Genomic DNA, 22,727 nt, shown 5'->3' with positions numbered 1-22,727 from the left:
ACAATGTGAAGTAAAAACTTGGCAAATGGTTCAAGACGTTATCGTGAAACACTTGCTGCTCTCATTTATTTTGGCCTGGTGCAGTTTCCTTCAATGGATTATTGACTCTTCGATGGAAATAATAGCGATAAATATTTTTTAAGGAAAGCAAGACTGGTACCATGGCTGGTAAGAAGAGAGGTGTGTATACAGCGTATCTGAAATCAAAGAAAGTACAATAAGATGAGAAAGACTTGGTATAGATAAGGATGAATGATAGCAAATATGTCTTACTTTTGATCTTCGGGAAAATATAACAAAGCAAAGAGCGTTGGATCGGAGAATGCTGCTTCCGCAGTAACAAATGCTTCTTTACTCAGCAGAAAACCTACAGCTAGATCGCCACGCGTTAATCGTTGAGCCGAATCTTCTACCAAACGTAAGGCTGTTTTAATTCTGTTTCCTACAATATCTGTAATCACAATGTTACCAATTTCTTGAAGAAGTTGTGCAATCGATTGCAGAGTCAATTTTGCCGATGTTAATTGCTCGATCGTGCGTACACGCAGCAATGCATCGATTTCCCAATCACGCAGTTTCAATCCTGGCAAAGAAACAGCGGTAACACCATTTAAGAATTTCTGGAAAAAATAGATGCATCGTGGAGACACTTTTCATCGTATCAATGAGTGGATAGTAGAATGGAAAATAAAAGAAACACGTAGAGCTAGAGTAAACGAATAAGAAAGATAATGATTTGATTACCGGTTCAGGAATGCCTAAAAGAAGTTTCAATTGGGTAAGAAAGGTTCCAACAATGGTAGTCTGTTCAGGCACAATGGTAACAGGTTGATCGAGTTTCGCAGCCATGCAAGCTTCAACGGGTGGATTGATCAAAACTACACCACCCCATCTATACCAAGAAATAGAAAAGACAACGTAAATATATCTTAACTGGAGATGACTCGAAATTAGGAGCATTACCTTGGAGAAAGAAACGCTTCGACGTTAGCGTTAATTTTCGATCGATGTCCAGAACGCGTGTAAATATGTAACGGAGCGCTGTCACAAGGAACAGCATAAATAACGAAATTGATAGTTGGATGGAGACTAACCTGTGAGGCTAAAATAAATAGTGATAATGTTAGAGTTACAGATTTTATTTCGTTCTTCGTAAGGGGGTGAAAATACGAATAACATACCTAGTTTTTTCTCCAATGGTGTAATTAATTGAGGTAAAACGTCCTCTGATAATGCAAAATGTCTACCTAATGGGCCACTATCAGGCACTCGTTTCGGGCTGACATCCAATGGCAGTAAATACAACCACTGTGATTTGACAGAGAAGTTACTCAGAATCGAAAGCTCAGAGAGAAATGGTTCGACGTATTCTATAAGCAAAAAATATATGTAGATATTCAATAAAGATACACATAACTGTACTAATATCACAGATTTTGTATGAAACCTTTTCTATTATCATTAATGTCAAGGTATACATGAAATAAACACATTTTGGTCAATTAGAGCTAATAACATAAGCAATTTGTAACAATTGATTCATTTAGTTTCGCGCAATATTTTTCACGATAAAATTTGCCAGTTCTAACCTAGTTGAGTAGCATTTATTCTATGAGGTATTATTTAGCTTTTAGGGTGATTTTAATGCGTTTTGGCATAGTTTGTACAAGATTTTGGCAATACTCAAGATGAATTCTATTCCATTGTTTTGCGATTCTCTTCAGCAATTCAAGAATCGATATAGATGAAGATTTACAATTTTTTCTTTGTCTTTTTCATCTTTAAAATTTTCGCATCGATTCTCAATGGGTTCTGGATCGGAACTCTGTGCGAATCATTTCAGCTCGGAAAATTTTCGTGTTCTGTGGTAATTTTATATACTTCTTACTGCTTAGGATCACATTAATGTTGAAACATAATCATTTTATACGTACAGTGGAACTCCATTTATCTGAATTTGTCAGGGGTCAACGTTTCAAGAAATGGAGTTTTACTTAGTGTATACTAACTCGTTATACGATCCATTCGATGCAATCGACTAACCTTATGGCAATGTTAATGGTAATAAAAAATGATTCAGTTATGAAACCTGTAATTATGCTGTTCATTGTGGATATGACGGTAAAGGCAGAGCTATTAGAAAAATGAGATTTTCTTTCTTACCCACCCTCGGCCATCACGCGGAGATCCCAAGCAACTTTCAGTTTTTCTGGATCTGGATTGACCACAGTGATGAGTACATCGTAAGCCGGGCTAGCCGGGAACCTTCTCCTGTTTTCCTCATCTAGGCTGTAAAGAGTTGGTTCGGTGAGTGCATTTCTCGTTAAAGTCAGTGACTTTTCAAGCAACACCCATTCCGATAATACTTGAATCAAAGTGGAGGCAGCTGAAACGAAAATGAACAGTTGCAAGAGGACGGTGAAATTTTCAGCGATTGTCGATCTTGATCGTAAGATTGCTGCTTACTGGTTTCTGTAGAAAAGTAAATGGTTCTTTTCGAGCCGACGAGAACTGCATCGTTTAAGTTGTTTGTTTCCAAAAGTAGAATTTGTCCGACGTCCAGGTCGAAAGTCGATGCTATTTTCTCTAGTTCATGATGCGTAAACGCAGAAGTTACTAGATTACTGGATATCACATGGTAAATAACTTCTATCCGACAGATACCTGTAACACATAAAGCTTCTATATACATATGTGTGTGTGTGTAAGGTGTCCTATAACATATGGACTATATTTCAGCACTCGATACGGTATCTACAAAAAATGTAAAAGGTTTATATCAACATATGTTCTACTTGACTTTGTTCACTGGATATAATGAGCTTTCCCTAACAAAAAATGTTTATATAATATATGCATTTATAATAAAAAAAATTTAATCTCTTTCCCATTAAATTCTATTAAATTATAAACGAAATATGTCTAACATTCTTCAAATTTGCTCAAGTTCTTGTTCAATTTTGTACCGAAGCACATATAACATTTTCAACAAATTTTGCGCAAACATTTCAACAACAAATGATTTCGAGTATTCTCGCAAATAAAAATCTAACGGATTAATTAAAAGGATCGCGAAAATATTTTATACTTGATATTTAATAATACTTTATTAACGCCTGATATTTCATACTTTAGTGTAAAATTTCTATCATCGATATTATATTTAATCCATAACTTATTGAAGTTCAATGAGGAAAAAGAAGAGGGATTAAAATTGTTTGTTATAGAAATATATTATATAAAAATTTCGCTGTAAAAAGCTCGCTGTGTCTGGTAAACAAGACCAAATAGGACATGCGTTTGTACGATGTACATTGTTCCTGGATGCTGAATTAGTTCTTCAAATGTATTATATCTACATGTTACCGTGTATGAAAAAAATATGTAGAGAAAAAGGAGGATGTAATTTTCATTTGCTCACTGGAATTTTTAAAAGCGTCCGTTATGTGGTGCACCAAGGATTCAGCTCGATCTTGAGACAGAGCTACGACGACAATTTTCGTTTTAATATTGATGTCTAGGTCGGAGAGTGCTTCGATTCCAGCGTAAGGAAGCGATACACGCGGAACTGCAGTAGTGTGCCACCAAAGTGGAACTCCGACACCCAACAATAGCACAGCAAAGGAGATACTCGCGTAAACACTGTACTTCTCTGAAAAATATTATTTTGAGTAAACGATTATTTCCGGAAAACACATAAATCGGATATTTGCCTATTTTTGGCAAAATGCAATTTAGTATACAAAAATTATGCATTGACAAATAATGACTTCAGTCTATCTATATCATCATTTTATTATTGCTATCTATATTATTATTTTATTATTACATATTATTATTATTATTATTATAAAATATCCATTTGGGTAAATAATAGATACGCAATGCAGAAATATTGGTATCTACGAGAATGCAACTGATTAGGTAAGACTTATCTTATTGATCGGACAAAGATTTTTCTAAACTTATACCGTAATTAATTCAAACATATTTTTAACCTAAGTATATTTAGAACTATACATCGATGAAAAGCGTTTCAAACTTAAAAATACACTGTTAATCAATCTTTAAACGAATAATTAAAAATTCATTGACTCTATAAGAAAATGATAAGTATTGCTTCTAGCTATTATTTCCTTACTACAGTGACTACAAAAAGGTATTGGCATATTGCTAAATACTAATTGATCAAGTCAAAGTATACGAAATTTCGTGTCGTACGAGAATTTGATACCATGTAGATGAAATGTAAAACCCGATAAAAAGAACGCTACAAAATTAAGGTTATGTGCCGATACATTTTGTAGCCTCTGTAATTGAATTCAATATATATATAAAAGTAAGTCACGTATTAAGTGTTAATCTACGTGGCAAAAAATGAGAAATATCTTAGCTAATCGACTTAATTTTTACAAACAAAAAAAGCGATTTATTAAATATTTGTTATTCGCGTGTTCGTTGCATATGTCTGTATATGTTCGTTGCATATGCGTGTATAGCTCGATTCGCTTCAATTGGATCAATGATCTCAGGTAAGAAATGGCTGCAATGTAACCTTGAAAATAAAATTGGACCGAGTCCAAGGATACACGAGTTCATTCCCTTGGTTGTGACCGTTGAAACGCATCGAACTCGACGACCCACCCACTCATAGTACGCACGGTCAATGGTAATCGAACGTTCGCCGTTTCTGCTAGCTATTCTGGCGCCAAATTACATCACCGCATGTACACGGTGTTCCATTTAAATGCGACGCATGATTTTTCAGCCATTTGTGGGCAGTAGTAGGTAAAAAAACAGATATAAGGAAAAAATATGTAGATCACTTAATTCTTTTAAGAATTCCAATAATACATTACTATCTTGAACATTATCTCAGTTTACTTGAACGTGAAATAGTTTTTCTCTAGATTATTTCATTATTCGATCTCTATTAAACGAAATGAATAACCTTTGTTTCATTATCTATTTTGTATTTGGATAAATTTTCACATAAATAATTTCTTAAATATTTCTAATACATGTTTCTTCGGTCCAGCAATTAACGTGTTCATCATTCGATGACAGCGGAGATATCACTTTGTAACAGAGTTATCGATTGCGAGACACCCTACAGAGATACGATCGTTGAGTGCGATTGGTGGTACGTACACATTTAGTTATGTGGCCGTAATTTAATTGTGATTATAGAGGATTTAACTGTAATTTTGTAATCAGCAATACGGTCGTCCTTCGTCTTATGCACGTAATTTTCACTTGCCATTGTCAGTCGTCCAAAGTCGTTTCTTCTAACAGACATGTTCGTATCCACGTGTTGAATTTAAGATATTTGCCCTTCCAACATGTCTTCCTTTTTCCTTTCCTTTTTTTTTTTTTTTTAGAAAGCAGCAGTTTTTGTGTTAGCAGTATGCGTTATCAATTAATCTTATGTTTTTCTCACGATTGAGTTTTTAATCTTATGTCAGTCTGCTCATCGTTAAAAAAATATTGCTTGTCACAATATCAAAACGTTGAACGATATTCAATTATACCTTTATTTATCAAGTATTATCAAGTATTATTTGTTTCAACAATTATACCTTCGGCTGTTTTAATTATTCTATATGAAAATATTCTTTTCAGTTATAAACCGACAAACAAAACAGAAAGGTCAATAAAAATGTATTTGTTTTCTCTCGTTATCTTCATCGATATCAAAAGAGGAGAGAATGACTGTAATTATAATTTTATTGTCCGAACACATTTTTCGAAAGCTAATATGTAATTAAAGGAACTGACGGTTATAAACATTGCCTCCTTTGTAGATTCTTTCAGTTTGTAAATTATACATTAACTGTTTGTTAATGCAAACTGTTGTATTTAGATAGCGAACAGCAAATACATGTATGGGGCAAAGGGCAAAAGTAGTAGCCTCCAGTACACAACAAACTGAGTAATTTAGTGTTTAAAATAGACGCAAGTTATGATCATGATTTCGCTATATTATGTAGGTCAGTACGGCATAGATAGGGTAGACGGCTGGATATGTGATGTGAGGAGAAATAGAAGAAATAAGTATAGAAGCAGGAAGCAGAGTACTAAAGTATCAAGACAGAATAAAAAAAGAAACAGAGAACGTGATACTGAAAAAATACAGAAGTGAGGTAAATAGAAGAGAATAGGAGGAAATAGATTTGAGGTAAATTAGCACTAAACTACCGATAGTTAAGACAAAGCTATTTCTACCACAACCAGTCAAAATGATCGATCTTTAAAGAATTCGTAATAATAGAATATCTTTATATTTATTGATTTATTACTTTCTTACAAAAAGAATTCCATGTTATGTAGTACATTTTTAGTATTATTAATCCATCTGGGACCATGATCTATAAATGAGGGTTGGAACATTTATAAAATTGTAAAACCAGTCATTTTGACTGGTGTGATAGTTTCAGTGCCAATGAAGAGATCGTATCATAAAGGAGGTGGAACAAACCTTCCCTGGCAAAGGGAAGACAAGGGAAAGAGCAGAATAGATGAGTGGATTAACAAGTAGTATAGGGGAAAGAAAGTAAGAGGATGGAGGAACAAAATAAAGTCGAGGATCAACCTCGGCAAAGAAATACAAAAGGAGTACGAATGGAATACAAAAATTGAATGACAGCAGAAAGAGCAAATTATATTAGACAACCTGGGTAGACCCTGGACACAAAGGAAAGGGCATAAAACTAAAACCGTTATAGTAAGATTTACATGCTGCAACGAATGGAGAGGCAACAGATATAGGGAAGAAAGTAACAAAAAGATATGTAGAATCTGTGAAGAAAAAGAACAGACATAATAACATATGAGAGGAAAGAATATAAAATAACAAGAACAATAAATTATAAAGAAGAAGGAAAATAAGGGAAGAAAAGGAGAAAGAGAGAGAGGAAAGAAAGAAATAAATTAAATAGAATTGTAAATGTTGCATATATGTAATAAGTAAAAAGTAAAACCATGTACTCCAAGAAGGGAATCATTGTCTTAAGCGAGAAGAAAAGAGAAGATTTTGCAATCTTTTTTTACATTCTTATTTAAAGAGATTTCAATGCCAATGCAACACTTTTAAGTGTAACGTTAAACAGTGTACGGATGGTGCAATGAATACTAATGCTAATATATTTTTGTATACCCTACATAAAGCTATAAAAGTACTTGGGTCGCTTTTACGTTTGTTTGCTATGTATGTTCTTCTTGTTACACGTACCATAAGTTTGACAATATTAAAATTGAAATATCTTTTAAACTAATCATTTTTCGACCCAAGTAACTTCACACCTCTTTTTTGTAGAGAATTAAAAGATGCATCGAATGGTGTATAAAAAAAATGTATAATTCCATTTAAAAAAGCTATATTGACATTGACCTCTCTTTAAATAAAAATGTAAAAAGAAATCGGAATATATTATTAAGTTTCAATAATTAAGGAGATAACAGCGTGTACAGGAACAAATTGAACATACGTATATGTCGGAGAAGAAAAGACAGCGGGATTTCCCGTCCAGAATGTTGGGAAAAACCCCAATACACTAGTCCAGACTTTTACTATAGCCGCCCTTAAGTAATAAAAATAAGAAATAGTCTTAATGTTCCAATCTGACTTTATGAGGATGGGTTTGGGCTCGAAGTGACATGGCAGGTCACCGGACGTAGCCACGGTCACGGGAGGGACATGTACCTGACAGAGGTATGAAATAATTATATGGCTCTCCTTAAAACAAAGATTAACCCGAAAAGCGGGGACAGGAGTATATAAGGGCAGCCTCTTTTGGATTGACAGAGTTAGAGTGAGAGTTAGAGTTAGTCAGTTGGTGAGTGAGTTGTAGGACGAATGGCCGATTGAGTTACCCGAATCGAGTAGCACGTTGATACTAGTCCTCCCGTGGACCTGAATTCGCTGTCATCTCGACCATCCTATTACCATTACTCGTAGCCTCTGGTAGCGTCCACATTCGTACTGATAGAGATTGGCTACATTCGCGACGATAAAGTAAGTAGAGGTTCGTCGAACGCCCCAAAATGCCAACCTGCCTCCGACACATATATATATATAATGAACAGTATATTTATTCGAAATTTATTGGAAATGAAAATAGCGAATGAAAAAATATAAATAATTGCGTCAAATAAAATAGCAAACGTGTTTACTTGAAAATAAAATTCTTTGTAAATAGCGTAAATGCCAGGCTTACTAATTTGAAATAAATTAATATTACAATTTCTAAATAATTTCTTTTCTAAATACTCGATCGTTACAAATGATAGTGAAAACTAAAGGATAACAAATAATTATCTTTCGCGTATAAGAAATATATTTACCTATTTACCTCGCGTGAAATATTCGTTTTAGAAAGAACTCGAACTACTGAAACGTTTTATCAGATTGGAAAGTGTGAAAAGAAATATGTAAGAAATACATACATAGACGCACACATCAGGATTTTTTCGTAGAGATTCCAAATTCTACCATAGATAAACATTTGTATATTTGCTTTCTGATTAAGTCAAGAAACAAATACGAAATATACATGAAATGAAACAACAGATATTCAAATAACTTACGTTTTCAAATAGATTTAACTACTCGACTAGTTTGCTTTAAGATATTAGGTGAAGTAAAAAGTTCTGAGCGCTTTTTCGCTTTATTTCGACGATGAAATTAACATAGTCAAGATTATTCGATTTAGATTAAATATGCGCCGTTTTGTTCGATTACTTTTGTCCATTTTGAAGGCAATTTCATAATTCCGCGGTTGAAGAAGTCCTCGTCCCTATTGGTAAAAAACTTGACCAGCTCATTTTCACAAGCCTCTCTTGAGGCCAGTTTTGTACCATCAAGAAAATTTTGCAAAAACTTAAAAAGGTGATAATCGCTTGGTGCCAGGTCTGGACTGTACGGCGGATGCGATAGAACCTCCCAGCCAAGCTCTCGGAGCTTCTGACGCGTCGTTAAAGATGTGTGCGGCCTGGCGTTGTCTTGATGGAACACAACACCTTTCCTATTGGCCAATTCTGGCCGCTTCTGGTCGATCGCCTGCTTCAGTCTGGTCAGTTGTTGACAATAGAGGTCCGAATTAAGTGTTTGCCCCGATGGGAGCAGCTCATAATGGATGATTCCCTTCCAATCCCACCAAACACACAATAAAACCTTCTTGGCCGTTAATCCACGCTTGGCGATCGTTTGGGCCGGCCCACCGCGATTGGACCACGATCTTTTTCGGCTGTTGTTCTCGTATGTGACCCATTTTTCATCGCCAGTCACCATCCGCTTCAAAAATGGGTCGATTTCGTTACGTCTCAACAAAGAATCGCAGGCATCAATTCGGTCCAAAAGGTTCTTTTGCGTCAATTCATGTGGCACCCATACGTCGAGCTTCTTCTTGAGACCAGCCTTATGCAAATGGTTCCAAACGGTTTTCTGGCTAATCTTCAGTTCCTGGGCAATGGAATAAGTGCTCACATGCCGGTCCGACTCGACGATTTCCATGATTTTATCCACATTTTCGACGATTGGCCTACCAGAGCGTGCCTCATCTTCGACGTCCATATTACCAGAACGGAATCGTTGGAACCACCGCTTTGCTGTTGCATTCGATACTGTACTGGGTCCATAAACAGCACAAATTTTTTTGGCCGCCTGCTCCGCCTTTTCACCTTGGTCGTAGTGGTACTGAAGAATGTATCGAATTTTCTCTTTTTTTATCTCCATTTTCGAACGCTGTAACACACAACTGGCTTCACCGAACACAAAACTGACAAAGAACCTTTTTGATGCGTAATATCACCTTGAAATCGGTGTATACTATGACTCGATGCGATGTGCACATCGTGAGATATGGCTCACTAAAGACATCTAGCGAAAAACGCTCAGAACTTTTTACTTAACCTAATAATTCTTTATTTCTATGATATTGAGTTCTGTCCAAAACTACCTCGGTGTTCCAACGGTACTATTAAATAAATGACAATTAATATTTTTGAAACTTGAAAGAGACTCGAAGGAAATCTGATAACATCGGGTAACAACGCTCTCGTATTTTTAGCCATAATTTATTCTGCCAGCTTCTATCGATACGCGTCAAGATATAGGAGACCTAGATTAGCTAAAGGCTAGAGACTAACAAAAAATAGGGGGTGGTGTATCTCATGATATGCATCAAGTTCTAGAAGGGAAATGGAGACACAAGATCGGTATATACCATACGATGTTCGTAAATCTGGACACATGAGTCAGAGAGATTATGTGACTGGAAATAAGAGAGAAACGAAGAATGGTATAAAATTACGTAGGAAACTTTGTTTTCGAAAAAGTCTAGATTAAAGCTCGTCAAAGTATACGTGTATTTGGCTAACTGTATCTAATAAATAACGAAAGTAATCGAACGACATGGTAGAAAGTAATACATCATGTAAAAGTTGTACAATGGATGGGGATTTATTAAAACAAATTGCACTTTACTAGCATATACAATTACAGTGTTACGTTCAGTGCAACGCGTCTCGCTATTTATCTGCCATTTGCGGTTGTGTAGCAGAAAATGTTTTACACCGTAGTTTAATGGTGTCGAGCGTACTATGGATGAAGATAAAAAAAATTCCGAAAATACTTTGTTTTCACAACAAAACCAAGGTCACATTGAAAAACACAAATCTTCCATGACATTATAGAACACTTTATGACAAATTCAAAAGGCATATTACACGATACTGTTATTAACTCAATACCAGGTTTTCAGTACACTTTAGTTTAATGCCCGTTCAAATTACATACTATCTTCTGCAATACAAAATTTTGCATCTTTGCAGAAGTTGGAATAACCTGCTATTTATTACTACAGTGGCTACATGTGCAACTCCGCATGCCGTATTTAGTAATTCTATCTTTCTGAAATGTAGATTGGATAATTTAAATGAAATATTATTTCCACTACGACGAACCTAGTATCAAGTTAATAAAAATATCATGCTTTTTGAATTTGTTGTAAAGTCTTATTTACAACGTCATGAAAAAAGCAAGCTGCATTCCCCATTTATTTTACCGGAGGTAACAGTGGTTTCGTTATGAATATAAAGTATTTTCGAAACTTTTTTACTCGTAGACATTCGTAGTACGCTCGACAGCGTTGAACCAAGGTTCAAAATATGTTCTGCTACATCGTGGCAAACGGTGGAAAAATCGCGTTAAAATCGAGTCGTGTTTCGTTCACTAAACTAATTACACAAGGCTAAAGAAAAATACAAGAACATGCAAATAAATTGCACAAAATAAATTGACTGTTGCAACTAATTGTATGTAAATAGGAATACGTAAATATAAATAATTTTGTGACAATGTACGTTTTTAGTTTGTTTGGCAAGTGAGATGAGACAACAAGTTCCTGACTGACTGTGTCTGTACAGTTCGCTCGGTCTTATTTGGCGAATTTTTTCGACACGTTCCAAGTTTGCATTTTCTCTAACTACGTTCAGCGGCCTGTTTGAACCATGGGATGCGTCACGTAATAAACACGAGGACGAACGATAGCGTGAGCGGGATTAATTACTAGCGGGATTAAATTGATTTAAACGCCGCCGTGCGTACTTTATTCTCCTTTATTGAAATGTATACTTACTTAAAAAAATTCCAATTAATCTTACTAAATAAATAACAGTCAAGAATATATCCATTAGCTCGTTATCGCAAACGACAGACAAACTTTATTATGTACGTGAGAAAAGTAAGAAGAACTTGAAAATTGTTGAAAATGTAATTTCGTTCTTTGACACGTTTACGCGATTCTCGCGATCTCACACCCTGAAACTCTGAGCTATGATCGAATTCTTCTTTTCTCTTTTCGTGCGTTTCCCGAGTATCGCCAAAAGCAAAAAACAAAGGTAGCAAAAAGCGATTGATCACGTCGAAATACGAATTCCACGTGGGTGATTGGTAGATTACGTTCACGGGTAAACTTGCATTAAGAACATCGACGTATCAAGGTCGAGAGACGGGGAATGATACGTTTGTCACGAGTCGCTGCTTCGTTGAGTTCACTTACCAGTCGTTGGAGAACCAACTAAGCAGGCAGAGGACGAACCACAAAGTAGGGGTAAGTAACAAAAAACAAGAGAAAACGAGTAGGAAGAAGGAGAAGCGGAAGAAGAAGAAGAAGAAGAAGAAAAAGTGGTGGTAGAGTATTAGCAGAGTGGTAGTTAGAAAGAAAAGAAGGAGCAAGAGGCGGGAGGAACAACTGAACAAGAGAAAGAGAAGTAAAAGAGAAGGGTGATAGTTCAAACGACAGTGGGTTCGATTCTTCAAACGAAACGAGGCAGTGGTAGAGAAAAGTGTGCACGACGATCAAAGAAAACGGTCGATTTTTAAGCGAATCGAACGACTCGATTCTATCTTGGTGAGATCGGTTCGCGGGAAAGTGAACGAGAATACGCGGCAAATACAATAATAATCATCCGACGATATACCGTACGAGCTGTATTACGGTGATTGAAGAATCAACGGTGATTAGAGATCCCGTTCATGTTCGAATGTACGCGTTCATTGTCCGGCCACGCGATATCCAATCGAACGATTTCAATTCGTATACGTACGATATATCGATCTTCAATGTCTCAAATCTTTGCCCACTTATTCATATTCGTTATCATGAATATTAAAAATCAATATACATATATATATATTGTGTCACGTTTTAACAAAACGTGTCTTAACGTACCAATAAAATTCGTAGAGCCAACGTGTGTACTATAATACTTTATATTTAAGGGTTGTATGCAGACATAACTATGAAGCCAGCTAAAAACTTTTCATTTTTGTCATTTGTGTTACATATTTTTATACGATATGAGTATGTTTATACATTTGTTATTTATGGAAAATTGATGATCGACGGTTGCACAAGTGCATAGAAAGCGTTTAATATAAAAAAATGTTTGTATAATAATATTCGTTATAACATTTAATAAGTGAAACCAACGTCTTTCTGTTTCTTTAGTTGTGTTGATAAAAATATAAATCTGCGTGTAAACATCTGAAATTCTAGTGATAAGGAACCAAGCATGACACGTTTAAAATTGTATTAAGATTTTTTCAAAAGCTTCTGTCGATCAAATATCTTTCTCCCAATTAATATTTTGCTTATCATCCCTTATCTTTGATATTGTGCACTCCGCTTTTGAGAGACAACAATGAGCTACAGAAATGACTCACATTGTCATTAAAATATGCGTATTATATGTGTTGTATGAAATATTTGGAAATTTTATTAATACTACATAATGAGACACGACTGTCGTCATTATACGCTGCAACATCCCATAACCATAGAACAAGTCAGAAGCTTCTAATTTTTATATTGGGTGATATATATTTTAATACAGTGGCTATGAAAAAGTACTCGCATACCATTGTAGTTATAATAGCATTTACGTACTAATTAATTAGAACCAAGTATATTAAGTTATACATCACTCGGTAGCATTTTCACGTGATTACAAAAGTTTGGTACGATGGAAATGTAATATGAGATATGATAGAGAAAAATCTATTAAAAAATTAGCATACGTGAAAATGCTTTTTGTAGATACTCTATGTTAACGCGATAAGAAAGTATTGAGATACTATTTATACTTTTCATTCTCAAAACATATAGAATATACGTTCGCTCTCCAGAAGAAACATATGATGGAAAACTATCATTGTTATATGCGTGTGCGTGTGATTATCATGATTACTTTAAATAAGGTAATGTTCGAAACAAATTTGAATACGTACTACATTATAGAAGCTGCAGGATATTCAGTACAAGTATGCATTTTCCAAAGATCACAAAACCATTTAAACAATCAATTGTCCACTATAATAAAAAGTCTTGATATATTTAAGATTACTATTAACATACAACTCACGTCGTGTGCTAATTTTTTCATAAATATATGTTTGCAGTAAATGTCTCGTAATTTCCACTATACTATACTACTATATATATAGTAAATAGTATAGTATCTATATATAATATACTATATGTAGTATATTATATTTTTAAGATATCATATATTTTATATATGTGTGCTAATTTTTTCTTAAATATATGTTTGCAGTAAATGTCTCGTAACACTTCAACTATATTATACTACTATCTATATTACTATAGAAATTACGAGGCATCTACTGCAAACATATATTTATGAAAAAATTAGCACACAATGTGAATCTAGAATATACAGGGTGGTTGGTAACTGGTGGTACAAGCGGAAAGGGAGTGATTCTACGCGAAAAAAGAAGTCGAAAATATAGAATAACAATTTTTCGTTCGAGGCTTTGTTTTCGAGAAAATCGACTTTGAATTTTCGCTCGGTACGCGTGCGGTACGTTATAACGGATCTCACTGTAGATCGTTGTCTCGATGGAAAAATTTAAAGAAAAAAAAAAATTTTTATTCTATATTTTCGACTTCTTTTTTCGCGTAGAATCACCCCCTTTCCGCTTGTACCACCAATTACCAACCACCCTGTATATATAGTATATTTCCAGATTACTTTCAGATTTTACCGATGTAATCATAACGATCGTCTTGTTCGTGTCTCGTCACAGCGCTAGTGAAATTTCAAAATATTTTATCTGACGGATATAAAATATACACGGAAGTTTTCGATGGTAAATATTCAAATATTTTGACGAAGAACCATTCATAGCTTATTGTGTGCATTCCATGCATTTTTGCCCCTTAAAATCTTCTTCGACGAATACATAAAAATTCACGTTGTAATAGTGATTTTGCTTGCAATGATACTCGACTCAGGATCTTATTTTGTCTTTGGTTCCCGATTTCTCACGGCCATGCGATTTCGCGATGTCGGTGCAATGCTATAAGCTATTATAAAGTATAAGCTCAGTATGTTGACTCTTCTGGAATTCATGGCTTGTTGCCGTTTCGGTACCAGTCAAGAGGCAAACTTTGAGATAAAAGAACCGATAAAAAGGCATTCTTAAACATTCTGCACTGGTAAAAGTAAGAAAAAATCGATCCAAGTGAACACACACGAACAACATCGCTGCTCATTGAATTACTTCTTCTTCTTCGTTAGAAACTTCTTAGACATAATAATTTGCTATTGTTTATTTCTACTGAAAGTAAATTCTACAATTTAAAGGTTCTCCGGGTTTCGATCATGTTTTTAACACTCTGCGGATTCCACACTTCATGCAGTATCCTATAGAAATGTTAAATACTGTTAAATAAAACAGTAAGAAAAGCAATGGATGCTATAAACGAGATATTATGAAAGTGTTTTTACATTACATACTTGAATAATACTATAATAATAATATTATATACTATAATGAAATATTAAATGCTATAATAATAATAGTAATTATTGCTCGCTTTGAATTTTATTCGATCGCTTCAAAAACACCCGGGAATTCAGGCTATATGCTTGTCAGAGCAGCCGTCCTCAGAGTGTTTAATAGTAAATACACGATTGTCCATAAGTATGTGGATATTTTGGTCAACTGACCTTGATTGCAGCTAAGAATATACGAATTAACGACAGACTAATCAAAAGTAATACTTATTGTTAGTATCTTCTTGTGGAATTAGGAATATCATGTGCATTATACAAAACTTAAATTGTCTATCTAAAACCTTGCCAATGGTACATTCAAATTAAATAAATCATTTGCATCTTACGATCTGTTTTAAATACACGACGCCTATATAATGATGTCAAGTATAATGAACTCCTTCAATAAGAAAAAACTGGCTGATTGATATTTATAAATGCCGGTCTTCTTCGTCGTGTTTAAATTTTCTATGAATGCATAAATATCCACAGTCTAGTCGTTATTGACATTTACTTTCAAAAGCATAGGTATTTTTGTTCTACGGATGATTCGGTTAAAAGGTTAATGGAACGTGGTTTAATTGCAAACGCTTCGAAACCGTACAGACTCGATATAACTGGTTAATTGCTGCACAATTGTAAACACGAATCTTTATTTTTGTCTCGACTGTCTTTTTAATGCAACGATGCCAACAACCGATTCGAACAATTGAAAGGAAAGGCGCAAAACGTGCAGTTGTGCGCTGCATCGATACTGTGTAGTACAGTATTTTTCAATTTTTCAAATGGCGATCGAACGATATTTTAACTTGGCTAAAACAACATAATAACTAGACCGTGAATATTTATGCAAACGCATATTTTTATAAACACAACTAAAGAAGTAGAACATACACGAACATCTGTTACAACATTTGTTCTTCTACATCTTTAAACTTCTAAAGCCAATTTCAGGATCGCATGAATACGGATCAGTACAAGTATTTTCTTTGTTGATATACATTTTTTTACATGCGAACTAGGAACGGGACAATATGTTGATTGTAGTTCCGTTGAAATAGCATAATACCACGGAATTGAATCCATTTGAAGACGCGAATACGCAATAGCGTAGAAAAAGCAACTTGAACGGCGAACACCGTAAAATGGACGACATGGTTAGGATAACCCATCGTGCGAGACCTTTCAGGTCAATCTCGTTCGGTGCCGCTTGTTAGTGAAATTACTTAGCCCGTAATCCGAGCATGCGGTATAAAAGAAGGGAGCACAGAGAAGCACTGAGGTAGTGACAGAAGAATGACCAATTGCGGAACTACTTGTATCGTTTCGACATTGTATTAACAATCATAAGAAAACGATGCACTACAATACGCTCGTCTTGAATTTTGCAATCTCCCATGTTAACTCAATATAGTGAATTAATTCATAAAGCGAGCGCTTCGAGTGATCCGCGATAAGTCTTTCGACACCTTCTCCTTTTCTTTCCTCGATTATATAGAAAAAACGCTTCATAAACGTAACTGTATTTGGATTTCTTCTCTGGCTAGGTACATGGCTTTCGACTGGACAAAGAACGATGGCGTCACAGACCGATGATGCGTATCCGGAAATCATCGATTCCACCAACAGAAGGTACGCATCGGATCGACAATCGATCATAGTTTATCGTTTATTACGTAAGAAGCAGAAAAAGGGGTGAAGTATGTTCGTGGTAAAATAATGAAATCATCGTATTATTTCTAACAGTAGGTCTTCGACCAAATATGATAGCATCTAAATATCACTAGAGCAACTAAAAGTCACTATTTTCTTTCTGACTAATCTGGATAATAAATTGAAGATCTTGTTTGTTTTGTTATCTCTTCTTTTTCGTATCAAATCATCATTCAGACCGATTGAACTTTTCCGTATATTTTATATCAACATATAGAATCGTTCACGATTTAAATATTTTAACTGATTTTAACGGTTTAAACAATGGTTTAAACAACAATTTATCAATGCGAGAAGGCTTCAAAAGTACCTTTGTATTTCTTAAGTAGGATTATACATGTACATATAATATTTTTCTTATCACATTCTTAATCTGTAAAAGAAAACAGATTTCTGAACATTACTAAAAATAATAATAAATTTAAAAAATACAAAATAACACTGTTCTTATGGGAACTTGTTCAAGTCTCTTTTCATATCGACAAAAATTGTTTATTTAAGGAACTGTTGTTTAAACTATTAGATCCAGCTCAAACTTCTTGAGCCGTAGATTATAAATAAAAAGTACATGGGAAGCTTAAATCGATTTGATATGATACAAATACAAAAAAGAGATTCGATCAAGATCTTCACTTCTCATATCCTTCTTATATTCTATATTATATATATAGAAAATAATAACTTTTAATTACCGTAGTACCATATTGCTTTTAGCTAAACTTGTTATCAGCTGTAGTAATGTTCTTTTTCAATCTTCTTTTCCCATTCTCATTACTATTCATCTCTTCAGTCATTTGTGTTATCCTTTCAGAAAGACAGACGGATTTGCAAGATTGTTGATACAATTCCTTTCAATCTACTGGAGATCGTTCGTGATCGTACTATGGCCACTGATTCTGTTTCCTATCGTTATGGTAGAGACTACCGAGGTTCGTCCCAAGATAGTTTTCCTTTACATTAGTTATATAATTGTTTTATCATTATTGTAACTTTCTCCTGTTTTTGTCTTACTGTTTTCTCCTCTTTAATCTTATAACTTATTCTCGTGTAACTCTTTGTCATTTATTTTTTACCCCCATTCTGATTCTTAATAATTCAAAGCTATCATAATATCCTATATATCGCATATAAATATCTTTAAAATCGTTAGATCATAAACGTGCAAATACATAATATAAGAATTCCACACATACGTAATTCATAACACCATCTTTTTTCAATTTTCAAAAAGTGACTCTTTACAGTCCTTTCAGAACGTTAATGATCGGTTTGTCCACTGATGCATTATGAAATCGAAATTGTGACAAACATCTAACGTTAAAACATATTGCAATATGTTGTCTTGTTAACGCCGTCCCTTTTATATTGAAAATTAAATAATAGCACACAATTCTTAATTCGTGTCTTTAGTTTTTGTGTAATCAGTGTTCAGTAGTCTTTTTTTTTATACTATCTTCTTTCCCATAGTTTAGAATTTTACTTTCTTCTACCGCTCTATTATTATCTTTTACACTTTTTCTTATTATTGTTTTATTATGTTCCATCTTTCACTTCCTTTTCCTATTTCAATAAGAGTACTTTATGCATCATTGAAAATACAAAAAGCCTGCTATTACTATACTGACAAAGAGCAAATACATTTCAATTGTACATTTCCCAACTCAAGAAGATCTGACCGTTAAAGTGTTAATTTTTCTTTACTTTATCCACTTTATCCATTTCCACCTTTACTCTTTCTATTTTATATTCCCTATTTTCTACCTTTTTCTTTCTAGTTTTCTTATGTTCATACGTAAAGAATTACGTGTCAATTGAACGCAGGTAATAGCGATGCGATGTCTATACGTGGTTGGTCTGATGGCAATGTTTTGGATGACCGAGGTGCTTCCCTTACCAATCACAGGTTTAATTCCTGTCGTTCTCTATCCACTGATGGGTATAATGAATACCGGCGATACCTGTACCTGCTATATGAACGATACCACGATGATGTTTATCGGTAGCATGGTGATTGCGATCGTTATTGAAAACTCTGGCCTGCATATGCGCATCGCGCTATTGATCATTAAAATGATCGGCTGCAGTCATCGAAGGTAATTCAGGATGCCAAAAAGCATTTAATAGTCTTTCGTTTACTCACCATCTTCTGCTTCCTTATCGGTAGCGGATGGAATTTCTTTTTACATTCCACTTCTTTGATTCTATCAATCTACTCATCATTTTTTATATCATGTAACGACTCTGAATTTTCTAAATTCCTCTCAATGAAATTTATATCGAAGTACTCGAAATGACAATATACATGGCAGACAATTTTTACGACAAAATTTACGATTAAATTGTTTCGCATGATTATATAATTTTACATAATTCTCAATTCTACTATCTTGCATAAGTACATAATTCCGAATAATCAATAATAATTCCCCTCATTAACTCGATTATCACGTTTTACATGAAACCAACAGATAGGGTTGTAATACATATCTATGAACAAAAGCGTATGTTCATGCCATAAAATATGCATATTATGCAATCTACAGATTAACACTGGGCTTGTTCTGTGTAACCATGTTTCTGTCGATGTGGATTTCAAATACCGCTGCCACGACCATGATGTTACCCATTATCGAAACTGTTCTATTAGAACTTGAAGCAGTAAGCAATTAAATATACTTAATCCATTGTCAACAAGCATCTTCTACATTGAACTTTATCCTTTTTTCTTTGAATTTTCAGCAAGGTTTGGGTAACATGTTTATTCAAGAAGAAAATAACTATGGAGGTGAAGAGGGTGTGGAACCGTACGTAGTCGCAAACTCATCAATTGATAAGTTTCCTTAATAGAATCAATAAGACTAAATCAAATAACCATGTCAACTGCACTTTATCGAATATTTGTTGCATATTCTTACTCGGGTGGAGAATAATGTGCTCCAGTGATAGCTGTATACTATTGTTACTCATTGATTGTTGACAATTGTTTGCCTAAATAGTGGTTAATAATAAAGATGAATGCAAAGACATTTCTGAAAAAAAGAATTATATCTCTTCTGAGGAAGAAAAAATTAAATTTCATTAATAGTAAAAGTGTTAATGCATTTAAACAAGAAAAAAGAAGAAAGATAGGGAGGAAAAGAATGAATGACAAAAGAACAACAAACTTCTTCGCTATTGATATTCAACGCTTATTACTGTAACTTTTCTCTGTATTAATTGTAGGACAAAGAAACCGACTCATATCACGATGGTTTACTATCTCATAACGTCATACGCTTCCAGTCTCGGAGGCATTGGCACGCTGGTTGGAACAGGCACCAACTTGACGTTAAAAGGATTCTTCGAAAAGTAAGCGCTCTCGATGAACGACCCACTTTCAAACCATCCACCAAATTGTCTATTCATCTATCAACCGACCATTCTTAAACTATGAAATGATTAACTGTAATGAGAAAGAAAGAGAAACAATCGTTCGCTTATGTTGCAGACGATTCCCAAACAGTTCAGGTATTAGTCTAACATCTTGGATGCTTTATTCTGTTCCACCGATGCTTCTGATGGGCTTCCTCACATGGCTTTGGCTTCAAGTTATGTACATGGGAATGTTCAGACCAAATAGCAAAGATGCACAAGATATTGATATCGGTTCGCAAGGAGAGAAGGTTGCAGCGACCGTGATCGAGAAAAAATACAAAGAACTCGGCCCAATTACGTGGCACGAATCCGCTGTTGGTATCCTTTTCTTTGCAGTTGTACTCCTGTGGTTCTTCAGAAATCCTGGATTCGTACGGGGTTGGCCAAGTTACCTTACTGATTTGTAGGTATCTTTTTTTTTATTCATTGATAATTATTGTTACTGCTTCGATCCTTTTCTACCTCTTTTGCTTCCCCTTTCTCCTCATATTTCCCTTGCTCGAATAAAAGCTTGTCTTAACAAAATGTACTCAGCAAACGTAGTTCTTTGCAGAAACGTGAAAGACTCAACAACAGCTGCTTGCGTTACCATTCTCTTCTTCATATTACCATCCAAACTTGATTTCCTTCGATCGTTTGATCCGGATCCGGTTAATCGTCCGACCAAACCATCGCCAAGCATGATTAGTTGGAAAATGATAAATCAGAAGATGCATTGGAGTTTGATCTTAGTTTTGGGTGGTGGATTCGCTATCTCGGCTGGAAGCACCAGTTCCAAGCTTTCCTCCATTCTAGGAAATGCTCTTATAGCTTTACAATCGATACATCCATTTGCAATATTGGTTATTGTATGTATGTTTGTGGAAATGGTGACAGAACTGACTTCTAATGTTGCCGTTGCAAACATTATTTTGCCTGTTTTGGCAGAAATGGTAAGGAATTCTAAACGATGCCTAAATGATATCTTCTTTTTCCGCTTGCCAATTTATTTTCACATTTTTGTTTAATATGCATTTACTGTTTACTATGTATTTATATACTGCTTCTTTCAGTGTGTCGCTTTACGAATACATCCACTATACTTGATGATGCCAGCCTCTCTATGTTGCTCTTTCTCGTTTCACTTACCAGTAGGTACACCGCCAAATGCAATTGCTACTGCAGCTGGTCATATTAAAACCAGAGATATCGCGCTGGCTGGAATAGGACCTAGTATTATAACACTTCTCGTTACAACATTTGCATTTTCCACTTGGGGCACATACATCTTTAATCTGTCCGAGTTCCCTGACTGGGCAACTTAACACAAAATTTGAGCACTTTATTGTGGCGTTTACTTCATGTTTACTCGCTTGTACAAATGTTAAACACGAGTAATCGGTAGTCACGAACGTTATAAATAACATTTCACAAAAATATCGAATCTACCAAAGCGACGAAAAACAATGCTCACATAACAGTCGATTGTCCGACTGAATGTGTCAACTGTTTAATTTTTGTAACCATAAAGGACGAGAGTTACAACGAAAAAATAAACATGAAAGTCAAACAGATAAATAAACTAACTTACCATCTACGGCTGTATCATAACCTATAGTAACCGATACTTCACTCCCACTCATGTTGTACTCACTTTCCTTCTTGTTATCAACACTTATCACTAAAAGGAGGCAAATTGCTTTAATACATGTACAAAATTTTGCAATTAAACAATATTGAGAAACTTAACCAACCAGAAATAACATACAGCGTATATTTTCCTATACGAGAAGCAGAGTTTTCTTTACTCGTTTAGTGCAAACACATTTTTACGATAAATGACAAACACCCATATAATCGTACATCCACAACTGAATGGAGAAAAAAAATATCGGTCAATTGATAATAATTCGTTCTCTTTTTGACAAATTCATTGTACTTGCATTAGCAGTAGTTACTTTCATGAAAACCTACCATTCGCCGTCAATGATATACTGTCTATGAATTGATGTATACATATATATGTGGGTATGACCATTTACCCGTAATTGCGGTAGTGCTTAAAATTCCCTGCGGGAATTATACTGCCTCCATAACGCAAAGTTAAAAAACCAAAGCTTCAAGCACTTGATAATCGAGACAAAGATATTACTTAGTAGAAACATTTTTAAATAAATGAAATATAGTTATTATGTAAAAAATAAATAGTACAAAATCAAATCTTTTAAAGGAATGAATAAAATTAAAGTAATTTCACAAAA

At 34.6% G+C, this 22,727-nt stretch overlaps 2 protein-coding genes across 6 annotated transcripts; one reads left to right on the top strand and one right to left on the bottom strand.

The window, feature by feature from the left end:
* Positions 1 to 6: 6 nt before the first annotated feature.
* On the bottom strand, positions 7 to 22,415 carry LOC117216895 (GPI transamidase component PIG-S). Of its 2 annotated transcripts, none has more exons than XM_033464043.1 (10): positions 22,221 to 22,415; positions 22,058 to 22,147; positions 3,422 to 3,652; positions 2,467 to 2,664; positions 2,168 to 2,386; positions 1,182 to 1,370; positions 964 to 1,102; positions 745 to 892; positions 274 to 620; positions 7 to 197 (listed from the first exon to the last, which is right to left on the bottom strand). In XM_033464043.1, exons 2-10 carry the CDS (start codon positions 22,107 to 22,109, stop codon positions 62 to 64), a joined length of 1,659 nt encoding a protein of 552 aa, XP_033319934.1. In that variant the 5' UTR covers positions 22,110 to 22,147; positions 22,221 to 22,415; the 3' UTR covers positions 7 to 61. The 2 variants fall into 2 exon arrangements, with proteins under 2 accessions (XP_033319934.1, XP_033319935.1); XM_033464044.1 differs by having other exon boundaries at positions 22,235 to 22,415.
* On the top strand, positions 11,981 to 22,011 carry LOC117216894 (protein I'm not dead yet). Of its 4 annotated transcripts, none has more exons than XM_033464038.1 (10): positions 11,981 to 12,110; positions 16,908 to 16,992; positions 17,885 to 18,002; positions 18,895 to 19,166; positions 19,617 to 19,731; positions 19,813 to 19,877; positions 20,296 to 20,421; positions 20,561 to 20,890; positions 21,041 to 21,419; positions 21,540 to 21,800. In XM_033464038.1, exons 2-10 carry the CDS (start codon positions 16,937 to 16,939, stop codon positions 21,789 to 21,791), a joined length of 1,713 nt encoding a protein of 570 aa, XP_033319929.1. In that variant the 5' UTR covers positions 11,981 to 12,110; positions 16,908 to 16,936; the 3' UTR covers positions 21,792 to 21,800. The 4 variants fall into 4 exon arrangements, with proteins under 4 accessions (XP_033319929.1, XP_033319933.1, XP_033319930.1 ...); XM_033464042.1 differs by lacking the exon at positions 11,981 to 12,110 and adding an exon at positions 12,242 to 12,516 and having other exon boundaries at positions 21,540 to 22,011; XM_033464039.1 differs by lacking the exon at positions 11,981 to 12,110 and adding an exon at positions 12,242 to 12,410.
* Positions 22,416 to 22,727: the final 312 nt, after the last annotated feature.

The sequence above is a fragment of the Bombus bifarius genome, unplaced genomic scaffold (genome assembly GCF_011952205.1).
Source record: "Bombus bifarius isolate JDL3187 unplaced genomic scaffold, Bbif_JDL3187 scf7180000007974, whole genome shotgun sequence".
NCBI lineage: Eukaryota > Metazoa > Arthropoda > Insecta > Hymenoptera > Apidae > Bombus > Bombus bifarius.
Note: the sequence above shows the minus strand (reverse complement) of the source record. Positions and strands in the feature narration are given on the sequence as shown.

Coding starts and splice junctions, on each gene's coding strand:
- LOC117216894 (XM_033464042.1), top strand. CDS start 16,937: ATGGCGTCACAGACCGATGATGCGTATCCGGAAATCATCGATTCCACC. Junction 16,993..17,884: donor ATCGATTCCACCAACAGAAG/GTACGCATCGGA, acceptor TTATCCTTTCAG/AAAGACAGACGGATTTGCAA. Junction 19,732..19,812: donor TTCTATTAGAACTTGAAGCA/GTAAGCAATTAA, acceptor TTGAATTTTCAG/CAAGGTTTGGGTAACATGTT.
- LOC117216895 (XM_033464043.1), bottom strand. CDS start 22,109: ATGAGTGGGAGTGAAGTATCGGTTACTATAGGTTATGATACAGCCGTA. Junction 3,653..22,057: donor TTATGATACAGCCGTAGATG/GTAAGTTAGTTT, acceptor AATATTTTTCAG/AGAAGTACAGTGTTTACGCG. Junction 2,387..2,466: donor TTACTTTTCTACAGAAACCA/GTAAGCAGCAAT, acceptor TTTTCGTTTCAG/CTGCCTCCACTTTGATTCAA.